A 19047-nucleotide genomic window follows, 5' to 3' on the forward strand; every position below is an offset into this window, starting at 1 on the left:
GGCTATTTCTAGTGCTACGATGCCTGAAAACCGCTTCTTAGTCCATAGGGTTCAATATTGAGTGGGCCCACCCTTTGCAGCTATAACAGCTTCAACTCTTCTGGCAAAGCTGTTTACAAGCTTTAGGAGTGTGTCTATGGGAATGTTTGACCATTCTTGCAGAACAGCATTTGTGAAGTCAGACACCGATAATGGAGGAGAAGGAATGGCTCTCAGTCTAATTCATTCCAAAGGTGCTGTATTGGGTTGAGGTCAGGACTCTGTGCAGGCCAGTCAAGTTCCTCCACCCCAAACTTGCTCATCCATGTCTTTATGGACCTTGCTTTGTGCACTGGTGTGCAGTCATGTTGGAACAGGAACGGTCCATCCCCAAACTGTTCCCACAAAGTTGGGAGCATGAAATTGTCCAAAGTGCATTTTTATGCACGCAAAAATGCTCAACAAACTGATCATAATGCATCAAGTTCAACTCCCAAAAAGCTACACTATATTACCAAAAGTATTGGGACACCTGCCTTTACACACACATGAATTTAATGGCATCCCAGTCTTAGTCCGTAGGGTTCAATATTGAGTTTGCCCATCCTTTGTGGCTATAACACCTTCAACTCTTCTGGGAAGGCTGTCCACAAGATTTAGGAGTGTGTCTATGGGAAGGCCAGTCAAGTTCCTCCACCCCAAACTTGCTTATCCATGTCTTTATGGACCTTGCTTTGTGCACTGGTGCGCAGTCATGTTGGAACAGGAAGGGGTCATCCCCAAACTGTTTCCATAAAGAACTTGTCCAAAATGACTTGGTATGGTGACGCCTTAAGAGTTCCCTTCACTGGAACTAAGGGGCCAAGCCCAACCCCTGCAAAACAACCCCAAACCACAATCCTCCCTCCATCAAAAGATTTGGACCAGTACACAAATCAAGGTTCATAAAGACATGGAAGAGTGAGTTTGGGGTGAAGGAACTGTCCTTCCCATAGACACACTCCTAAACCTTGTGGACAGCCTTCTCAGAGTTGAAGCTGTTATAGCTGCAACTCAATATTGAACCCTACAGACTAAGACTGGGATGCCATTAAAGTTCATGTGTGTGTAAAGGCAGGTGTCCCAATACTTTTGGTAATATAGTGTAGCTTTTTGGGAGTTGAGCTTGATGTATTATGATCAGTTTGTTGAGCATTTTTGCATGCATAAAAATGCACGTCTGCTTGCCACGTTTGGTGTGCCATTACCAATGATTGGCACCGCAAGCACAACATGTGTTTTTCGTGCATTTTGTAAATGTGCTACACACATAGGGCATCCCATTCATTTCAACGGGCTGCCCTACGTGTGACAAATACATCAAGATAGCTCTGGTAGCTTTTTGGGAATTGAGATTCTCACGTTTGTCAAGCTTTTTTGTGCATATAGAATGGAAAGTCTGCTTGCCATGATTGGGGTGCCATTAACAATGAATGACACCACGCATTTTTCAAACATTTCTTTTGAGTGCATTTACAAAAGGTTTGGGGCATGAATGGGGCCTAATGGAACCTCTTGTCACAAATGCTTCACCCTGCCAGACCCGGCACATTACGGATCGGGGTAAAGGGCAACGGCCCTTTACCACATGATCGCTCCATCCAATGATGGAGTGATCGCTTGTCAGAAAACCGGTGCATGTCCGTTTCCGCTCTCTCCTCGCCTGCTGTACACACTGATCGGCACAGTGTGTGAGAATAGGAGAGAAACCACAGCAGTGCTTACCCATGCCCATCTGTGCCTCATCCATGCCCATCTGTGCCTCATTCATGCTCATCTGTGCCTCATCCATGTCTTATTCATGCCCATCTGTGCCTCATCCATGCCCATCTGTGCCTCATTCATGTCCATCTGTGCCTCATCCGTGCCTCATTCATGCACATCTGTGCCTCATCCATACCCATCTGTGCCTCATTTATGCTCATCTGTGCCTCATCCATACCCATCTATGCCTCATTCATGCCCATCCGTGCCTCATTCATGCCCATCCGTGCCTCCTTCATGCCCATCCGTGCCTCATCCATGTCCATCTGTGCCTCATCCGTGCCTCATTCATGCCCATCTGTGCCTCATCCATATCCATCTTTGCCTCATCCATGCCCCATTTGTGCCTCATCCATGCCACATTAATGCCTCATCCGTGCCAGATCCACGCCTCATCTGTGTTCATCCGTGCCACATCCATGCCTCAATACCTCATCCGTGCCACATCCATGCCTCATCGGTGCTCACCCTTGCCTCATTCATGCCACATCAGTGCTTATCCATGCCACATTAGTGCTTATCCATGCCACATCAGTGCTCATCCGTGCCACATCAATGCCTCATCCGTATCATATCAATGCCTCATCCGTGCCACATTCATGCCTCATCCGTGCCACATCAATGCCTCATCCTTATCATATCAATGCCTCATCCGTGCCACATTCATGCCTCATCCCTGCCACATTCATGCCTCATCCGTGCCACATTCATGCCTAATCAGTGCTTATCGGTGTCACGTCCATTCCACAATGTTGTAGTTACGCCTCTGTCCCCAGGCATTGGAAAACGTCCAGCATTTAGCCTTACCTATATAGTTTTTGTCACTGTTTGCTGAGGACGGAGCATGTTTAGGAACCAAAATGTTGCATAGACATCACTAATAAAATGATCAAGAGGAAGCTATTCCTGGTGATTCCTATGACTTCAGCAATAAAAACCTGAGAAATTCCATCCCTTCTTTAGGCTAGCTTGTAGGTTTCTCCATCCACGCTAAACAGTATCTCCCTTGCTGGTTATTGTATTCCTACACCAGCGGCTGTCGTAATACCTTAATGGTGCTTGCATCTGATTGGATGAAGTCTTCGTTTGGCCAGTATTTTTACACCTGGTTCCTTCAATCTTTCAATCAAAGTTTGGCAAGCCACGTATTGCTGACAAGGCCACCCATGGCTCAAATTTTAGCTGATTCACCAGAAATTAGCATAAAATTCGAGCCATGTACGTCAGACTTCACTTTATCCAAAACCAAAACCAAAAATTGCCATTATACTGAACACTCGCCCCATAATTCACCTGCTGGTAGGAGAGATTGTGGAAGTAAGTCTGAGGCAATCACTTCATCGTTCTCGTTCTTCATCGTGCTCATTTTAGTAACAAGCACAGTTTCCTAAAGCCTGAACTGAAATTTCAGCTTGTGTTTAGTAGTAAGGTTATATATATATATATATATATATATATATATATATATATATATATATATATATATATATATATATATATATATAGTATAGTATAGGCTCATTACCCAAAACATGGTTAAAAACATGGTTAAAGGTTAACACAGTATATTTAAAACTGAACCTGTGCTTTTCCCATACATGCCTGCATTACTTCAGTGTTCTCCATGCCCACATATTATTATCATACTGTAACCACAAGAAAAGTTCTTTATGTTTTTTTTTAGATAATTGTTCGTTAGTGTTTGTCTAGTCAGCCTTTGGGAAGAAGAGCTGATTGTGATATTGTTATTCTTGGCTTCATATCAATGATAATTATGGTCATTACATAAGTTGACTATGTGAATATCATCCTCATCACTGTTCATTATAAGAATGCAGAGGATACTTATTATATGTGATGGTTTTCCTTGGATTACTTTTTTTGTATAGAGCAGCATTGCTCAAACTTTTTACCCCAGAGGAGCCCTTACCATAATTCTCAGGTCTTGGGAACCCATACTGAAATTAATTAATTAGGGGGATCAATGGGAAAAATGCCTCTACCATTGGTAGTGTCAAGACCTGGATTTGAACCTGTGACCCCTGCAGTGTCAGTTTGTGGCTCTTTTCACTGTGGCACCTAAGATGCCGGAGAGCTCATTGTCTGATCTCTTGTCTTAACTCTGGTTTCTGGTGAACTGGCTGATATCTTGCTCCTTTGTGTACCTGTCATCTCCACTAACACTTTTTGCAAACCGTTGGCTTGTTCCTCGACTATGCTTCTGCTTGATCCCAACCTGCAACCACTTATTACTGACCTTTGGCTTGTTTACTGATTATGCTTCTGCTTGATCCATACCCGCTACTGAACTCCAGCTTGCTCACCTTCTGGTGGAGTGACCCTGAGGACCGTGACCTGGTACTAACATGCAGCAAAACCCACTGCCACCATCAGGAGCTGTGGTGAATAGTTTGGTTAGTGCTTAGACCCTGAAACCTTGGATAGGCCCATGTCATTCGCCAGGGTGACCTGCTTGTGTACTTATTCAGCTGAACGATGGGAGCCTCTCTACTGCTATAGCTACTGGTCTCCGAGCCTGACCCCTGAGCGCAACAGGTAGTCAGTAGGAAGAATGAAACCCTTAGGCCGCGTACACACGCGCGGACTGTTCGCCCAACTTTGTCCGTCAAACAGTTTCGGCAAACAGTCCGCTCAAAATTAGCATGGACGGACATGGCCACACACGACGGACGAACAGTTTGCTGAAACCGTGCGCGATGACGTGAACGGCACGTACGACGGGACGAAAAATACGACGTCCTATACACTGCATTATAACTTTCGGCGTGTAAATCCTTTCTGAGCATGCGCGGAACTTAGTTTGACGAACAAGCCTACACACGAGCGGACTGTTCGCTGAAACAAGGTTTCAGCGGACAGTTTTTCGGAAATTCCGTAAAACCTTGTCCGTCAAACTGTCCGCTGAAACTGTCCGCTGAAAGCCCACACACGAGCGGACTGTCCGCCCAAACACTGTTCAGCGGACAAAGTTGGACGAACAGTCCGCCCGTGTGTACGCGGCCTTACAGTGGAGGACACAATGCCACCCTTACAAACAGCTAAAAAAAATATTTTTGGTCATGCTACTGGTCAAGTGGTGTTGGTCCTGAAACTATGCAGGCCATCAATCAGACACAGATCAAGAAACCCCTAGACACCTCTGGAGGAACCCTGGAGTGGCTGAATTAGAGTGTCTTTTTGAAAAGGTATGTCTTTTTTGGGGTATGGATTTTCAGATTATCACTATGTATTAGGGAATGTTTTTGTTAATGAATTGTATGGTTAGGAGGTCCAAAAGCCATTGTACTTCCTGTAGCCTTAAAAAATGACAAGGGTGGTGGACCTAATAGATGATGCTAAAAAGATCAAAAAGTTCTAGAAAGGCCAAAATTACACCAGCACACCAGTAATATACAAATGGCACATTCATTAGTTACCACTGCGTATGAAGTGCATGATGCTCCAGCTAACCTCATAGGCTTGGAAGGATTTTGAAAAGAAATATACAGTAATGCCACGTACACACGATCGGAATTCTCGCCGGAAAAAGCTCTGATGGTTTTCCCGATGGAATTCCGACGGAATTCGGCTCAAGCTGTCTTGCCTACACACGGTCACATCAAATTCCAATAATTTATAATGCTGTGACGTACAACACGTACGAAGTGACTAGAACAAGGAAGTTCAATAGCCAGTAGCCAATAGCTTCTGTCTCGTAGTTGAATCTGAGCATGCGTGATTTTTGGCGTGTCGGAATTGCATACACACGATCGGAATTACCCATAGAAAGTTTTTCCGTCTGGAAAATTGAGAACATGCTATAAATTTTTGGCTGGCGGAAATTCGGACAGCTAAATTCCGATGGAGCATTCACACGATCGCATTTTCCGATGAAAAGCTCCAATCGGTCTTTTTCTGGCCGGAATTCCGATCGTGTGTACGTGGCATTAGGTATATATTTGGACACAGGTGCAGTTTTAGTTTTTTCAGGTATTTACCAAAACATATTCAAGCTATAGTTATATAATGGACATAGGTCTCAGGTTTAATTTGAAGGTATGTGCATCCAAATCAGAGAAAGGGTTTAGAATTACAGTTCTTAAAAATAGCCTTCATCAATTAGGCAGGTAAAATGTCTGGACTTGAATCTAAGTGTGGTATTTGCCTTTGAAATCTATTGCTGTGAACTTACATCATGCGTTCAAAGCAGCTGTCCATGCAAGTGAAACAGGCCATTGTAAGGCTCTAAAAACTAAACAAATCCATCAGAGAGATAGCAGTGACATTAATGCCGCGTACACACGAGCGGATTGTATGGCGTACTTAGTCCATCATACAATCCGACGGACAATCCATCGTAGTTTCCACTGAACGGACTTGACCACACACGGATACACAAACAGTCCGTCGAAAGCTTGCGCGATGACGTGTACAGCACATACGATGGGACTAGAAATAGGAAGTCCAAGACACAGCAAAGCACCCTTCCGCCGTTTAAATCCTTTCTGGGCATGCGCCATTCTTAGTCCGTCGAACTAGCCTACTGACGACCGTATTGTCCGCTGAAACCAAAGTACGACGGACAGATTTTTGGAAAATCCGAAATTCTTAGCACTCCGGACTGCACGCTGAAAAAGTCCGCTGAAGCCCACACACGAGCGGATTGTCTGCTGAAATGTGCTTCAACGGACTAAGTACGTCAAACAGTTCGACCGTGTGTACGCGGCATAAGAGTGGCCAAATCACCTGTTTGGTACATTGTGAGGAAAGAAAAACACATTGGTGAGCTCAGCAACATAAAAAGGCCTGGATGGCCATGGAAGACAGCAATGGTGGATGATCGCAGCATCCTCTCTATGGTAAAAATTAACCCATTCACAACATCCAGACAAGTGAAGGACACTCTCTAGGAGGTGGGTGTATTATTGTCAAAGTCCACAATCAAGAGAAGACACAAGAGCAAATACAGAGGATTCACTACAAGGTGAAAACCAATCAAAGCCTGAAGAATAGAAAAGCCAGATTAGACTTTGCCAAAAAACATCTAAAAAAAGCCAGACCAGTTCTGGAAAAGCATTCTTTGGATGGATGAAACTAAGGAAGAAAAAAGTGTGGAGAAGCCTTGGAACTGCTCATGATCGAAAGCACACATCATCTGTGGTCACATGGTGGAGCTTGCAGTGTGATGGCATGGGCATGCAGTGGCACTGGGTCATTGGTGTTTATTAATGATGTGACAGAAGACAGAAGCAGCTGGATGATTTCTGCAATGTTCAGAGATATACTGTCAGCCCAGATTCAGCCAAATGCAAAGTTGATTTGTTGGCGCTTCACAGTACAGATGGACAATGATCCAAAACACACTGCAAAAGCAACCCAGGAGCTTTTGAAGGAAAAGAAGTGGACTATTCTGCAATGGCTGAGTCCCAATTCAGCTACTTGCTGAAGGCATTAACTAAAGGCACAGACAAAGAAGAATTTGAAGACAGCTGCAGTTAGACCCTGGCAAAGCAACAGTCTTTGGTAATGTCCTTGGGTTCCAGATTTCCGGCAGTCATTGCTAGTAAAGGATTCTCAACAAAATATTAAAAATGAATTAATATTTTATTTATGATTATATTAATTTGTCCAATTACATTTGAGCCCCTGAAAATAGAGGGATGGTGTATAAAAATGCAATTGCAGTTTCTAAAACTTGTACAGTACTTGAAATTTATGTTCAACCCCTTGAATTAAAGCTGAAAGTCTGCACTTCAAATTCATTTGGATTGTTTTGTTTTAATTTTATTCTGGTGGCATACAGATGTATGTCCTCCGTCATCAAATCCAAGGATGAACCAATACAACTCAAATTGTATTACCAAATTTACTACACCCTTCTGAGACTTTAGAACTCAAAGCTCCATTACTCCCCCCCACTGTTTCTGTGCAGTCAAGAAGCAGGTCTACTCCACGTGCTGTGGGGTCTGTCCTTACATACACCAATTCTGCATTCAAATAAATTGTTTTGTTGAATCTGTGTTGGGTCTTCCTAGAGCTGCAGGATTCTGGCCAAAACGAGAATCACAATTTTCTTGTTTAGAATAAAAAGATCATGATTCTCGCGGCGTAAAATCTTTCACATTATACAAAAAAATTGGGCTAACTTTACTGGTTAGTGTTATTTTTTAATTCATTCAAGTGTATTTTTTTCCCCACAAAATTGCATTTGAACGACTGCTGCGCAAATACAGTGTGACATAAAATATTGCAACAACCACCATTTTATTCTCTAGCATCTCTAATAAAAAAAAAAAATTATATATATATATATATATATATATATATATATAAATAATGTTTGGGGTTCTAAGTCATTTTCTAGAAAAAAATAATTATTTTAACTTGAAACCAACAAATGTCACAAAAACTCAGTCGCTTTAAGGCCCCTTTCACACTGGGGCGGTGCGGGCGTCGGCGGTAAAGCGCCGCTATTTTTAGCGGTGCTTTACCGTCGTTTTAGCGGCGGTCTGCGGGCGCTAGCGGGGTGGTTTTAACCCCCGCTAGCGGCCAAAAAAGGGTTAAAACCGCCCGCAAAGCGCCGCTGCAGCGGCGCTTTGCCGGCGGTATTGCTGCGCTGTCCCATTGATTTCAATGGGTAGGAGCGGTTTAGGAGCGGTGAATACACCGCTCCTTCACCGCTCCAAAGATGCGGCTAGCAGGACTTTTTTCACTGTCCTGCCAGCGCATCGCTCCAGTGTGAAAGCCCTCCGGCTTTCACACTGGAGTGAAAGGGGCCGGTTTTTTTCAGGAGCTACACAGGTGCTATTTTTAGTGCTGTAACGCCTGAATACCGCCCCAGTGTGAAAGCAGCCTAACTGACAATTGCGCGGTCGTGCAACGTTGCGCCCAAACAAAATTGACATCCTTTTTTTCCCTCAAATAGTGCTTTCTTTTGGTGGTATTTAATCACCTCTGCGGTTTTTATTTTTTGCGCTATAAACGAAAAAAGAGCGACAATTTTGAAAAAACTCACTATTTTTTACTTTTTGCTATAATAAATATCCCCCAAAAATATATAAAAAAAAATTTCATCAGTTTAGGTTGATATGTATTCTACATATTTTTGGTTAAAAAAAATTGCAATAAGAGTATATTGATTGGTTTGCACAAAAGTTATAGCTTCTACAAAATAGGGGATAGATTTATAGCATTTTTATTATAATTTTTTTTTTTTACTAGTAATGGCAGCGATCCGCGATTTTTATCATGACTGCGACATTAGGGTGGACACATTGGACAATTTTGACACATTTTTTGGGACCATTGGCATTAATACAGCAATCAATGCTATAAAAATGCATTGATTACTGTAAAAATGTCACTGGCAGTGTAGGAGTTAACACTAGGGGGAGATCAAGGGGTTAACTGTGTTCCCTAGTTTGTGTTCTAACTGAAGGGGGAGGGGACTGACTAGGGGAGATGACAGATCACTGTTCATAATGAACAGACGATCTGTCACTTCTCCCTACAGAGATCCAGGATCTCTGTATTTACACACAGAGATCTCGGTTCTCGCCGTGTCATCGAGACCGCCGGGCACTCGCATCAGCTCCGGGGGAGAGCTGCGCCCCTAGTGGAAACCGGAGGGAGCGATGTAAAAAATAACTGTGATTTGCGCAGCCGAGCCATGTTGCCGCAGTACAACTGCGGAGACTGGTCGGCAAGCGATTAAGTAGTTGAACGTCTCTCATTTACACACCAAAGTATTCCTTTGATCTAAAGGACAAATTGTTACAATGTTTATACTTAAGTTCCACTGCTAAAGAATGTTGTGATTCTTGGCAGACTGCCCGTTTTTTTTTTTTCCCTTTCTTTTGATGGCTGTAGGCTTTAGCAGAGCAGAGAGAATTCTCTGCATAGAAAGAATCGGGAAATACTTTGTCAAGATCGCAACAGGGAAAAAAAACGCAATAACGATTCTTAACGATTAATCGTGGAGGTCTAGGACTTCCATAAATCTATGCAGGCCATCAAATGGGAGGTCAATCAGACACAGCTCAAGGAAATGCTGCTCAGCTTACAGTGCCCGGTTGAACTTCAAGTGCAAGGATAACGGTCTCCTGCACATGTGCAGGAGTGATGTCATCTCCTGTCATCCAATGAAGAGGCCTGAAGACCTGCACTCAGAAGAAGAAGCCGGCACCGGCAGAGGACTATTGGATGGGTAATTATGGAGACTTTAGTTACGTTCTGATGCACTGCAGCTCAATCTCCCTGAGGATGGAGTGCCCATATGGACACTCCAGTCTCAGAGCATCCCCACACACGGTGCATGCCCAAAATTCGTCTACCTGTTTGCAACAGGTGCAGAGGCATGATGAATTCTAAAGAGTCTCATAGGCGGTCTTTATGAATTCCCCTGTGCATGTTGTAGACTTTTATTTTCTGTATAATTCAATCACATCTGTTCTAAAATTTACAGATAATCTGCTTGCACCTGGGAACACATTATCATGTTTTGACCTGCAAATACCGTCCTTTCGATCATTTGCCACATCCTGTTGTCAGCTGTACCTGTTGCATTCAATAAAGATCTTTGTGTATGAGAAAGGGTGTTTGGTGAGTTCAGCTATCTAATAAAGACTGTCCGTGGTGATTGTATCTGCTTATACAGGCCAGGCATAGAGGTCTCAGCAAGGGATAAGTCACTAATACAACAGGCCAGGCATAGAGGTCTCAGCAAGGGATAAGTCACTAATACAACAGAGAAAAAGAAAAAGGACTGGAGGTCACATGCCTCGGGACTTTAAAGGTGTCTATATCAATACGAATAATGGTACCAAATTTGTATGTTAAAAGTTACAAATATACTTTTATTATTACAAAATTGAATAGAAAAACATCTTTAAAACCATTTTACAAATTACATTTAAAACTTATAATAACACATACTAATTTGCTACGGATATGTTTGTACACAGTTACTACCACTCTCTCAACATGTTTCGCTCTACAGAGCTTCCTCAGGAGATACTGTACGTGGAGACTGTTAAACAATAAGAAAAAAATATATATACTAGAACAAATGAATGAAGTAACATACATAAATCAATATAAATCAGATGAAACAATATAACATTACAATACAGAGAAACTTTATGCATTATCTGTATATTGTAATGTTATATTGTTTCATCTGATTTATATTGATTTATGTATATTATTTCATTCATTTGTTCTATTATATTATATATATTTTTTTCTTATTGTTTAACAGTCTCCACATACAGTATCTCCTGAGGAAGCTCTGTAGAGCGAAACATGTTGAGAGAGTGGTATTAACTGTGTACAAACATATCCACAGCGAATTAGTATATGTGTTATTATACGTTTTTTTTATGTAATTTGTAAATTGATTTTTTTTACATGTTTTTATATAAAATTTTGTAATAATAAAAGTATATTTGTAACTTTTAACATATACATTTGGTACCATTATTTGTATTGATATAGACACCTTTAAAGTCCCGAGGTATGTGACCTCCAGTCCTTTTTCTTTTTCTTCATATATTCAGGGATGTGGTATCTTGATTTGACTCCTCTCTTCTAAATTTGGTTTACTCACTAATACAACCGTTTGAGTCTGAATATAAGTTGCGGTGGAGGTTGACAGTGTGGCTGCGCTGACTGGCAGGTTTCTGCGCATCACAAGACTGGCTAAACGCAGTTATAAAAGCCATTGGCAGCTAAACCAGTTCTCATTACAATCTCAGATTTGTATTTTGCTATTTGTCTAGACTTTAGATAAAATTGCAATCCCGTTCCCCGTCCTCTTTTCTGCTTGTCTGCTCTCCAATGTATGCTCCATGGCTCTGTCTAAGCAATCCAGAGATCTAACACAGTCCAGCAGCAACATTCCCTTGTACTGCCCCCCACAGCCAATAACCTGCCATAACACCAGAGGGCTTACCGGTGACGGTATCCACCGTACTGAACGAGATAATGGATGGCGTGGGCTCTTTTGCAGAAGGCATTGGAGGAGGGAAAGTTGGTGCAGCACCCGGAGGAGGGAAGTAGGAAATCTGCAGGGTCAGTGTTGCCTGGAACAATGCAAAAAACAAGTCATCTTAATATATTACTGGCTGTCATTTCATCTGTTACAACACTGTTCAACATAAACCTATCACAATACAAATAGACTTCAATCTAGAGAAAATTGGTATTGTTGATACAGTTAGTGCTCATGCACACGGACGTTTTAAAAAACTGGCTGCAAAGCTAGCTCCGATGCCTGGAAAAATCGTTGTTAAAAACTTGATTTTTACCGCGTTTTGCATTGGCGTTTTTGCGCATTTTTGCGCGTTTTTTAGCGTTAGCGTTAAGTAGCGTTTTTTAAGAAACACATCTCTTGGCTATAGCACTCAGAAAACAAAGAAAATATGTTGCGCGTTTTTGCGCGTTTTCCCGCGATTCGCGTTTTTACAGCTCTAGCTCCACGCCACGGAACGCACTGGTCCTGGGTTTTTTTTACAGCTTAAAAACGCCTATGCCATTTGCAGCTCAAAAACGCCTAGGTGGGCATGAAGCCATAGACTAACATGGACAGCCGTTTTTAAGCTGCAAAAAAAGCTCAAAAAAGTGGCTGTAAAAACGTCCGTGTGCATGAGGCCTTACTTTCAAACAATTATGTTAAACGATAATATACATACATATCTCGTTAGACCCAGTCTGTCTAGACTAGACAAATGTGCACTGAACATTTTTTATTTTATTAATTTCTTTTTTCGGAAATTCGGAAATGTAAAAATTCGGAAAGTGTAAAATTCTAAATTCGGAAATACGAAACGTGGGATTTTCAAATTTCGGATTTCTGAATTTCCGAATGCTTGAACTTCCGAATTTCAAATTTTAGGATTTCTGAATTTCCAAATTTTCGAATTTCCAAATTTTCGAATTTCCAAATTTTCGAATTTCCAAATTTTCGAATTTCCAAATTTCCGAATTTCGAATTTTCAGATTTCTGAATTTCCGAATTTCAAAAATTCGAAAATCTGAAAAAAAGAAAGAAAATCAGTAAAATTCGAAATAATAACTAACTATTAAATTTTAGGTATTGGAATTTTCTTTCAAATTTGGATGTTCGGCATTCGTTATTTCAGATAATTCATAACTTCGGATAAATTTGTACTCGTTACGTTCACGAACAGCCAAATTTGAAAGGAAATTCCAATACCTATAGTTTAATATTTATTATTAGTTATTATTTCAGATTTTCGGGTTTTCGAATTTTCAGATTTAAATTTTTTTGAATTTTCAGATTTTCCTTCTTAAACCCCATACACACTTTACCAAAACCATATAATATGAGGTCAAACCTTAGGAGTTTCAATTTGTATGCAATCAGGCAGGCCCTTGCACTACATGGTTTTGGTAAATCTGAAGACAAAAATTAGCAGAAAATCTGTGTATGGGGCTTAATTCTTGGATTTTCACATTTCCAAATTTTAGAATTTTAAAATTTATGTAATTTAGAATATTCGAATTCCCAAAATTTTTGAATTTTCGGAAATTCTGAATTTCAGAAATTTGAAAATTTGGAAATTCGTAATTTCCGAAATTCGGAAATTTGATGAGTTTTTCCTCTTTGTTCCCTGCAAAGTAAAAGCATAATGGGCTAGTATGCATCGCATACTAGCCCTTTATGTGCCGCTTACCTGCAAGCGAAGCCTGCGATGTCCCTGCTGGTGGAAGCATCCATCTTCACCCCTCTTTCTTCCAGGGCCGTGGACTCCGGCTCTGTTACTAGACAGGGTCATGTGACGTCACTCCTGCGCATGGGCACTGTAGAAGCGGCATGATCGTGCCCTTTCTTCAGTGCGCATGTGCCCATGACGTCGGCGCAAGCGTATATGGATAATATCTACTAAACCGTACAGGTTTAAGAGATATTTCCAGTACCTACAGTACAAAAGATATGGGGCTAGAGCCCATAGCAGCGTAGTAAAGAAATATATATGCTTTTGCGGGCATACACATGTATATACAGTAATAGGGACAATTCTCCCCACTGATCACCAATGTAATGGACATTCTTCCCACTGATCACCAATGTAAGAAACATTCTTCCCACTGACCACCAAGACTTGCTTTGCTGACATCCCTTCTGGCTCCAGATCCTGCTTGATGTTCCACTACATTGATCCCTGACTTCTGGCTTGCCTGACTATCCATTTCGCTTACTGAAATTTGGCTTGTTTTGACGACGTTTATTCATTTTGCTTTTATTTCCTAAACAAGTGTGATTTAACTGTACTTCTGTCTCGGCCTGATTTCATGGTTTCTGACAGACACGAAGCTGGAGTGTATTTTGTAGTTTTAGCTGTGTAGCCCTCCCCCTGCTACAGTATATTTCAGCCCCATCCTGTCTCTGAACTGTATATTAACCCCTCAGCTCCCTTATCATGCACATCTGCACATTAACCCCTTTACCTCCATCCTCCCATAGTATGTGACCTGTACGTTAACCCCTTCACCTCCCCCCTTGTTCTGTGTATGACCTATACCTTTAGCCACTTGCCTCTTTTACCCCCTTCCTGCCTAGGCCAATGTTCAGCTTTTAGCGCTGTCACACTTTGAATGACAATTGCGCGGTCATACAACACTGTACCAATATGACATTTTTTATATATTTTTTCACACAAATAGAACTTTATTTTGGTGGTATGTCATCACCTCTGCAATTTTTCATTTTTTGCTAAACAAACAAAAAAAGACTTTTGTTATAAAATCTTGCAAACAGGTATTTTTTCTCCACTGATGTGCGCTGATGGGGCTGCACTGATGGGCACTAAGGAGGCTGCACTGATGTGCGCTGATGAGGCTGCATTGATGGGCAATGAGGAGGCTGTACTGATGGGCACTGAGGAGGCTGTACTGATGCGCGTTGATGAGGCTGCACTGATGGGCGCTGAGGAGGCTGCACTGATGGGCACTGGTGAGGCTGCACTGATGGGCACTGGTGAGACTGCACTGATGGGCAATGAGGAGGATGCACTGATGGGCATGGAGGAGGCTGCACTGATGGGCACTGGTGAGGCTGTACTGATGTGCAATGAGGAGGTTGCACTGATGAGACTGTACTGATGGGCACTGAGGAGGCTGCACTGGTGGGCACTGAGGAGGCTGCACTGATGGACACTGATGAGACTGCACTGATGGGCACTGATGAGACTGCACTGATGGGCACTGGTGAGGCTGCACTGATGGGAACTGAGGAGGCTGCACTGATGGGAACTGAGGAGGCTGCACTGATGGGCACTGAAGCGGCAGCACTGATGGGTACTGATAGGTGATACTGATGAGGAGGCACTGATGGGCATTGATAGGCAGTGCTGGTCTGGACTGATTGGCAGCACCGGTGGGTACTAGAGCTGCAGGGACATGCAGTCAGGCGAGCCAGGTGTAATGAACATAAAACAAAAACTACCAACTTACGGGGTCGTAGCTCGGTGAACAGGGGTCACAGAGACCCCAAAGTTAGGGGGTAGGTAGCTAATGTCCTACCCCACCACTGATTTGGGGCTCCTATCATCTATGGAGATACGGAGCTCCTTATGCAGCCTGTCAGAAGCTGCATACAGCGGGGCCAGTTTAAATGCAAGCTGGCACACTCTTTTTGCAGCAGACTGAGAGGATGAGCTCGAAGTGCCTCTCCTCATTTCTTGTCAGAGGCACTGAGCGCAATGGGCAGCTTGGAGCCTTGGACCAATGGTAAAGCATCATTGGCCCAAGCTGTCCAATAAAAATGCTGCTGTGGAGGCAAGCCTCTCACTGCAGTGTCATAGAAGGGGCATGTGTCTAAAAGGACAATCCTCCCTTCCAGCCCAGCCCTCTTAACTACAAGGAAAAAACATGTGTTTATGTGTATAAGATTTACCCACAACCCCATGTTTTTCTCACACAGTTAAGAGGGGGAATGAGAATCTTCTGCTCCTGAAAAGGTACAAGCTAAATCATATATTATTATGCTATATGTTATAAGATAACACTGTATTATCACAGGTTGGAAGTTATAACTTCGAACTTCAGTAATTTGTCCGTTAAGCCGCCTGTTTGAGTACAGATTTTGAAAATATCGTAAATTACCTTAAAATAATTTATAATAATTATTTGTATATTACTTACTTATGGTAATTAACCCCTTGCCACCCAGGCCAATTCTGACACTTCTCTCCTACTTGTAAAAATCATAATTTTTTTGTTAGAAAATTACTCAGAACCCCCAAACATTATATATTTTGTTTTAGCAGACACCCTAGGGAATAAAATGGCGGTCGATGCAACTTTTTATGTTACACGGTATTTGCACAGCAATTTTTGAAGTGTGTTTTTTTTTTTAAAGAAACTGTTTCATGAATTAAAAAAAAAAAACACTAAGGTTAGCCCGATTTGTTTGTATAATGTGAAAGATGATGTTATGCTGAGTAAATAGATACCCAACATTTCACACTTTAAAATTGCGCACCCTCGTGGAATGGCGCCAAACTTTAGTACTTAAGAATCTCCATAGACCACACTTAAACATTTTTTACAGGTTACATGTTTAGTGTTATGCCCTGTACACACGGTTGGACTTTACGATAGAAAATGTGCGATCGGACTGTGTTGTCGGAAATTTCCAACGCACAAAGTTTGAGAGCTGGATCTAAAATTTTCCGACAACAAAATCCGATTGTTTAAATTCCGATCATGTGTAGACAATTCCGACAGGCAAAGTGCCACCCATGCTCAGAATAAATTGCGAGACGAAAGCTATTGGCTACTGGCCCGTTTATAGTCCCGCCATACGTGTTCTACGTCACTGCGTTCAGAACGATTGGATTTTCCGACAACTTTGTGCAACCGTGTGTATGCAAGACAAGTTTGGGCTAAAATCCGTTGGAAAAAATCCAATGGATTTTGACGTCGGAATGTCCGACCGTGTATACAGGGCATTATTTTTAAAATAAAAGCAGATTTCTGCCTTATTTCTACCTTATTTCAGAGTGCCTCCCGGTGCTCACGTGACCGGCCACCTCTCTCCTCTCCCCATCTGACAGCTACAGTGGGAGGGGCCGAGAACTCGCACTGACGTCAGTCAGGACGAGGGGAGGAGAGAGACGGCCAGCCGCGTGAGCGCCGGGGGGCACTCTGAAATAAGGTAGAAATAAGGCAGAAATCTGCTTTTTTTAAAATAAAAGACATACAGTGGGGCACATATTGTTACCTAACCGGATGGATTGTAGGGGCATGATACTGTCATGGTAGCAGCAGGTGGGGAGGATCGGGGAGCAGATTGGAGATGACAGGCGGGGAGGGTGGGGAGAGGAGTACAGGAGAGCTGCAGATGATGGAGGCACGTAAACTGACCACAGTGTCAGGGCTCAACAGCCATTATAAACCGTGGTCAGTTTACAGAGGGGAGGGTATAGCCAGGCAACATCAACCAGGTATTTCAGGTATTAGGGCCAAATACACAGCACAAGTAGTGTGCTGTTTAACATGCTTTATAGGAACAGGATACATTTGTTTTTTTTTTTAGGGTTACAAACACTTTAAAGCGGAGGTCCACCCTAAAATGGACCTCCGCTCATCGGAATCCCCCCCCCCTCCGGCGCCACAATTGGCACCTTTCAGGGGGGAGGGGGGTGCAGTTACCTGGATAATCCAGGTAACTGCACCCACTTCCGGGATAGCTGTCTGCGGAAAGGGGCGTAGATTACGCCCCTTTCCGCAACTGCCCGCCCCTTTGCGCAAGTGCCCCGCTGCCTGCTGGGAAACACACAGTTCCCAGAGGCAGCGGGGACCGTCCGGATTGCGCCGTGCGGCTCGCGCATGCGCAGTAGGGAACCGGGAAATGAAGCCGAAAGGCTCCATTTCCTGATTCCCATACCCAAGATGGCGGCGGCAGGACCCGACAGACGACCTAGCGATTGGCTTCGGGTGCCGACATCGCGGGCGCGCTGGACAGGTAAGTGTCACTATTTTAAAAGTCAGCAGCTGCAGTATTTGTAGCTGCTGGGTTTTAAAAAAAAAAAAAAACGCGGAGTCCCGGTGGACTCCCGCTTTAAGGCCCCTTTTCACACATGTATGACACAACAGTCGTACGACTCTAGATCCGACTTTGCCCTGCGTCTTGCATCCCACTACAATGAACAGGGATCCGACTTTGATCCCCCACAATACCAGGCAGTGTCTGGTATGAATCTTTAGGGGGAACTCCATGCACATGTAAAAAACAAAACAAAAAAAAACGTCATGGATTCCCCCTCCAAGAACATACTAGGCCCTTCGGTCTAGTATGGATTTCAAGGGGAACCCACACGCTGAAAAAATGGTGTGGAGGTCCCCCCCAAAATTCATACCGGACTGGTACACAGCCTGGCAGGTCAGTAAAGGTGGTGGGGGTGAGCAAGCGCCACTCTCCCCTCCTGAACCTTACCAGACCGCATGCCCCCAACATGGGGAGGTGGGTGCTTTGGGGGCAGCACCCCCCACCCCAAAGCACCTTGCCCCCATGTTGATGAGGACAAGGGCCTCTTCCCGACAACCCTGGCCGTTGGTTGTCAGAGTTTGCCGGCGGGGAGCTTATCGGAATCTTTAACAAGGGGGCCCCAAGATCCCAGCTCCCCACCCTATTTGAATGAGTATCAGGTACATTGTATCCCTACCCATTCACCTTTAAAAAAAAGCGTCAAAAATAAAACACAGTACACAGGTTTTTAAAGTAATTTATTAAGGCAGCTCCGGCATCACTTTCGATTTCTGCCTGTTACTTCGTTCCTCTGCTATCAGCATGAACCACTTCTGACAAGTTGTCCTGACACCAAGAGAAAAGTGGTGACAGGGTAGGGAGCTCCAGCAGACAGTCTGTGATTGACATCCTCAGCTCTGTTCCTGTGTGCTGTATGGGGGGGGGGGGGGGTGTCTGTTCCCTCCAATCAGCTCTCTAAACTCTCCTCACTGAGCTTTTCAGAACGTAACTTCGGCTCTCCGCCCCCTTTTTTTCTGAACTCTCAGACAAGCTTTAAAATTTAGTATTTTGAATGGATGTAGAGAAGAGACGACTGCAGATAGACAGGTACAAGTTATGTGGGAGGATTTGTTTCATCTCTGTGTATCACCTGAGGCCAGTCACTTCACTGGGTATATGGAAGGGGTTACAACCACTTTAAATATATTCCTCAATATCCACAAATAATATAAATCTATGTTGTGTGCTCCAAATGCCCTTTGCAAACCCAG

The 19047-nt window shown here is 43.2% G+C and overlaps 1 protein-coding gene across 7 annotated transcripts in view; it reads right to left on the reverse strand.

The window, feature by feature from the left end:
• DYSF (dysferlin) overlaps positions 1–19047 on the reverse strand; it is a 378584-nt gene that overhangs the window by 209534 nt on the left and 150003 nt on the right. For all 7 annotated transcript variants that reach the window (XM_077478068.1, XM_077478062.1, XM_077478063.1 and 4 more), the window contains exon 5: positions 11735–11864. In XM_077478068.1, coding sequence (XP_077334194.1) covers positions 11735–11864 — 130 coding nt within the window. The remainder of the gene's footprint in view (positions 1–11734; positions 11865–19047) is intronic.

Source organism: Lithobates pipiens, unplaced genomic scaffold (assembly GCF_037356315.1).
Source record: "Lithobates pipiens isolate NorthernLeopardFrog02 unplaced genomic scaffold, aLitPip1_a1.2 Scaffold_13, whole genome shotgun sequence".
Classification (NCBI taxonomy): Eukaryota; Metazoa; Chordata; class Amphibia; order Anura; family Ranidae; genus Lithobates; species Lithobates pipiens.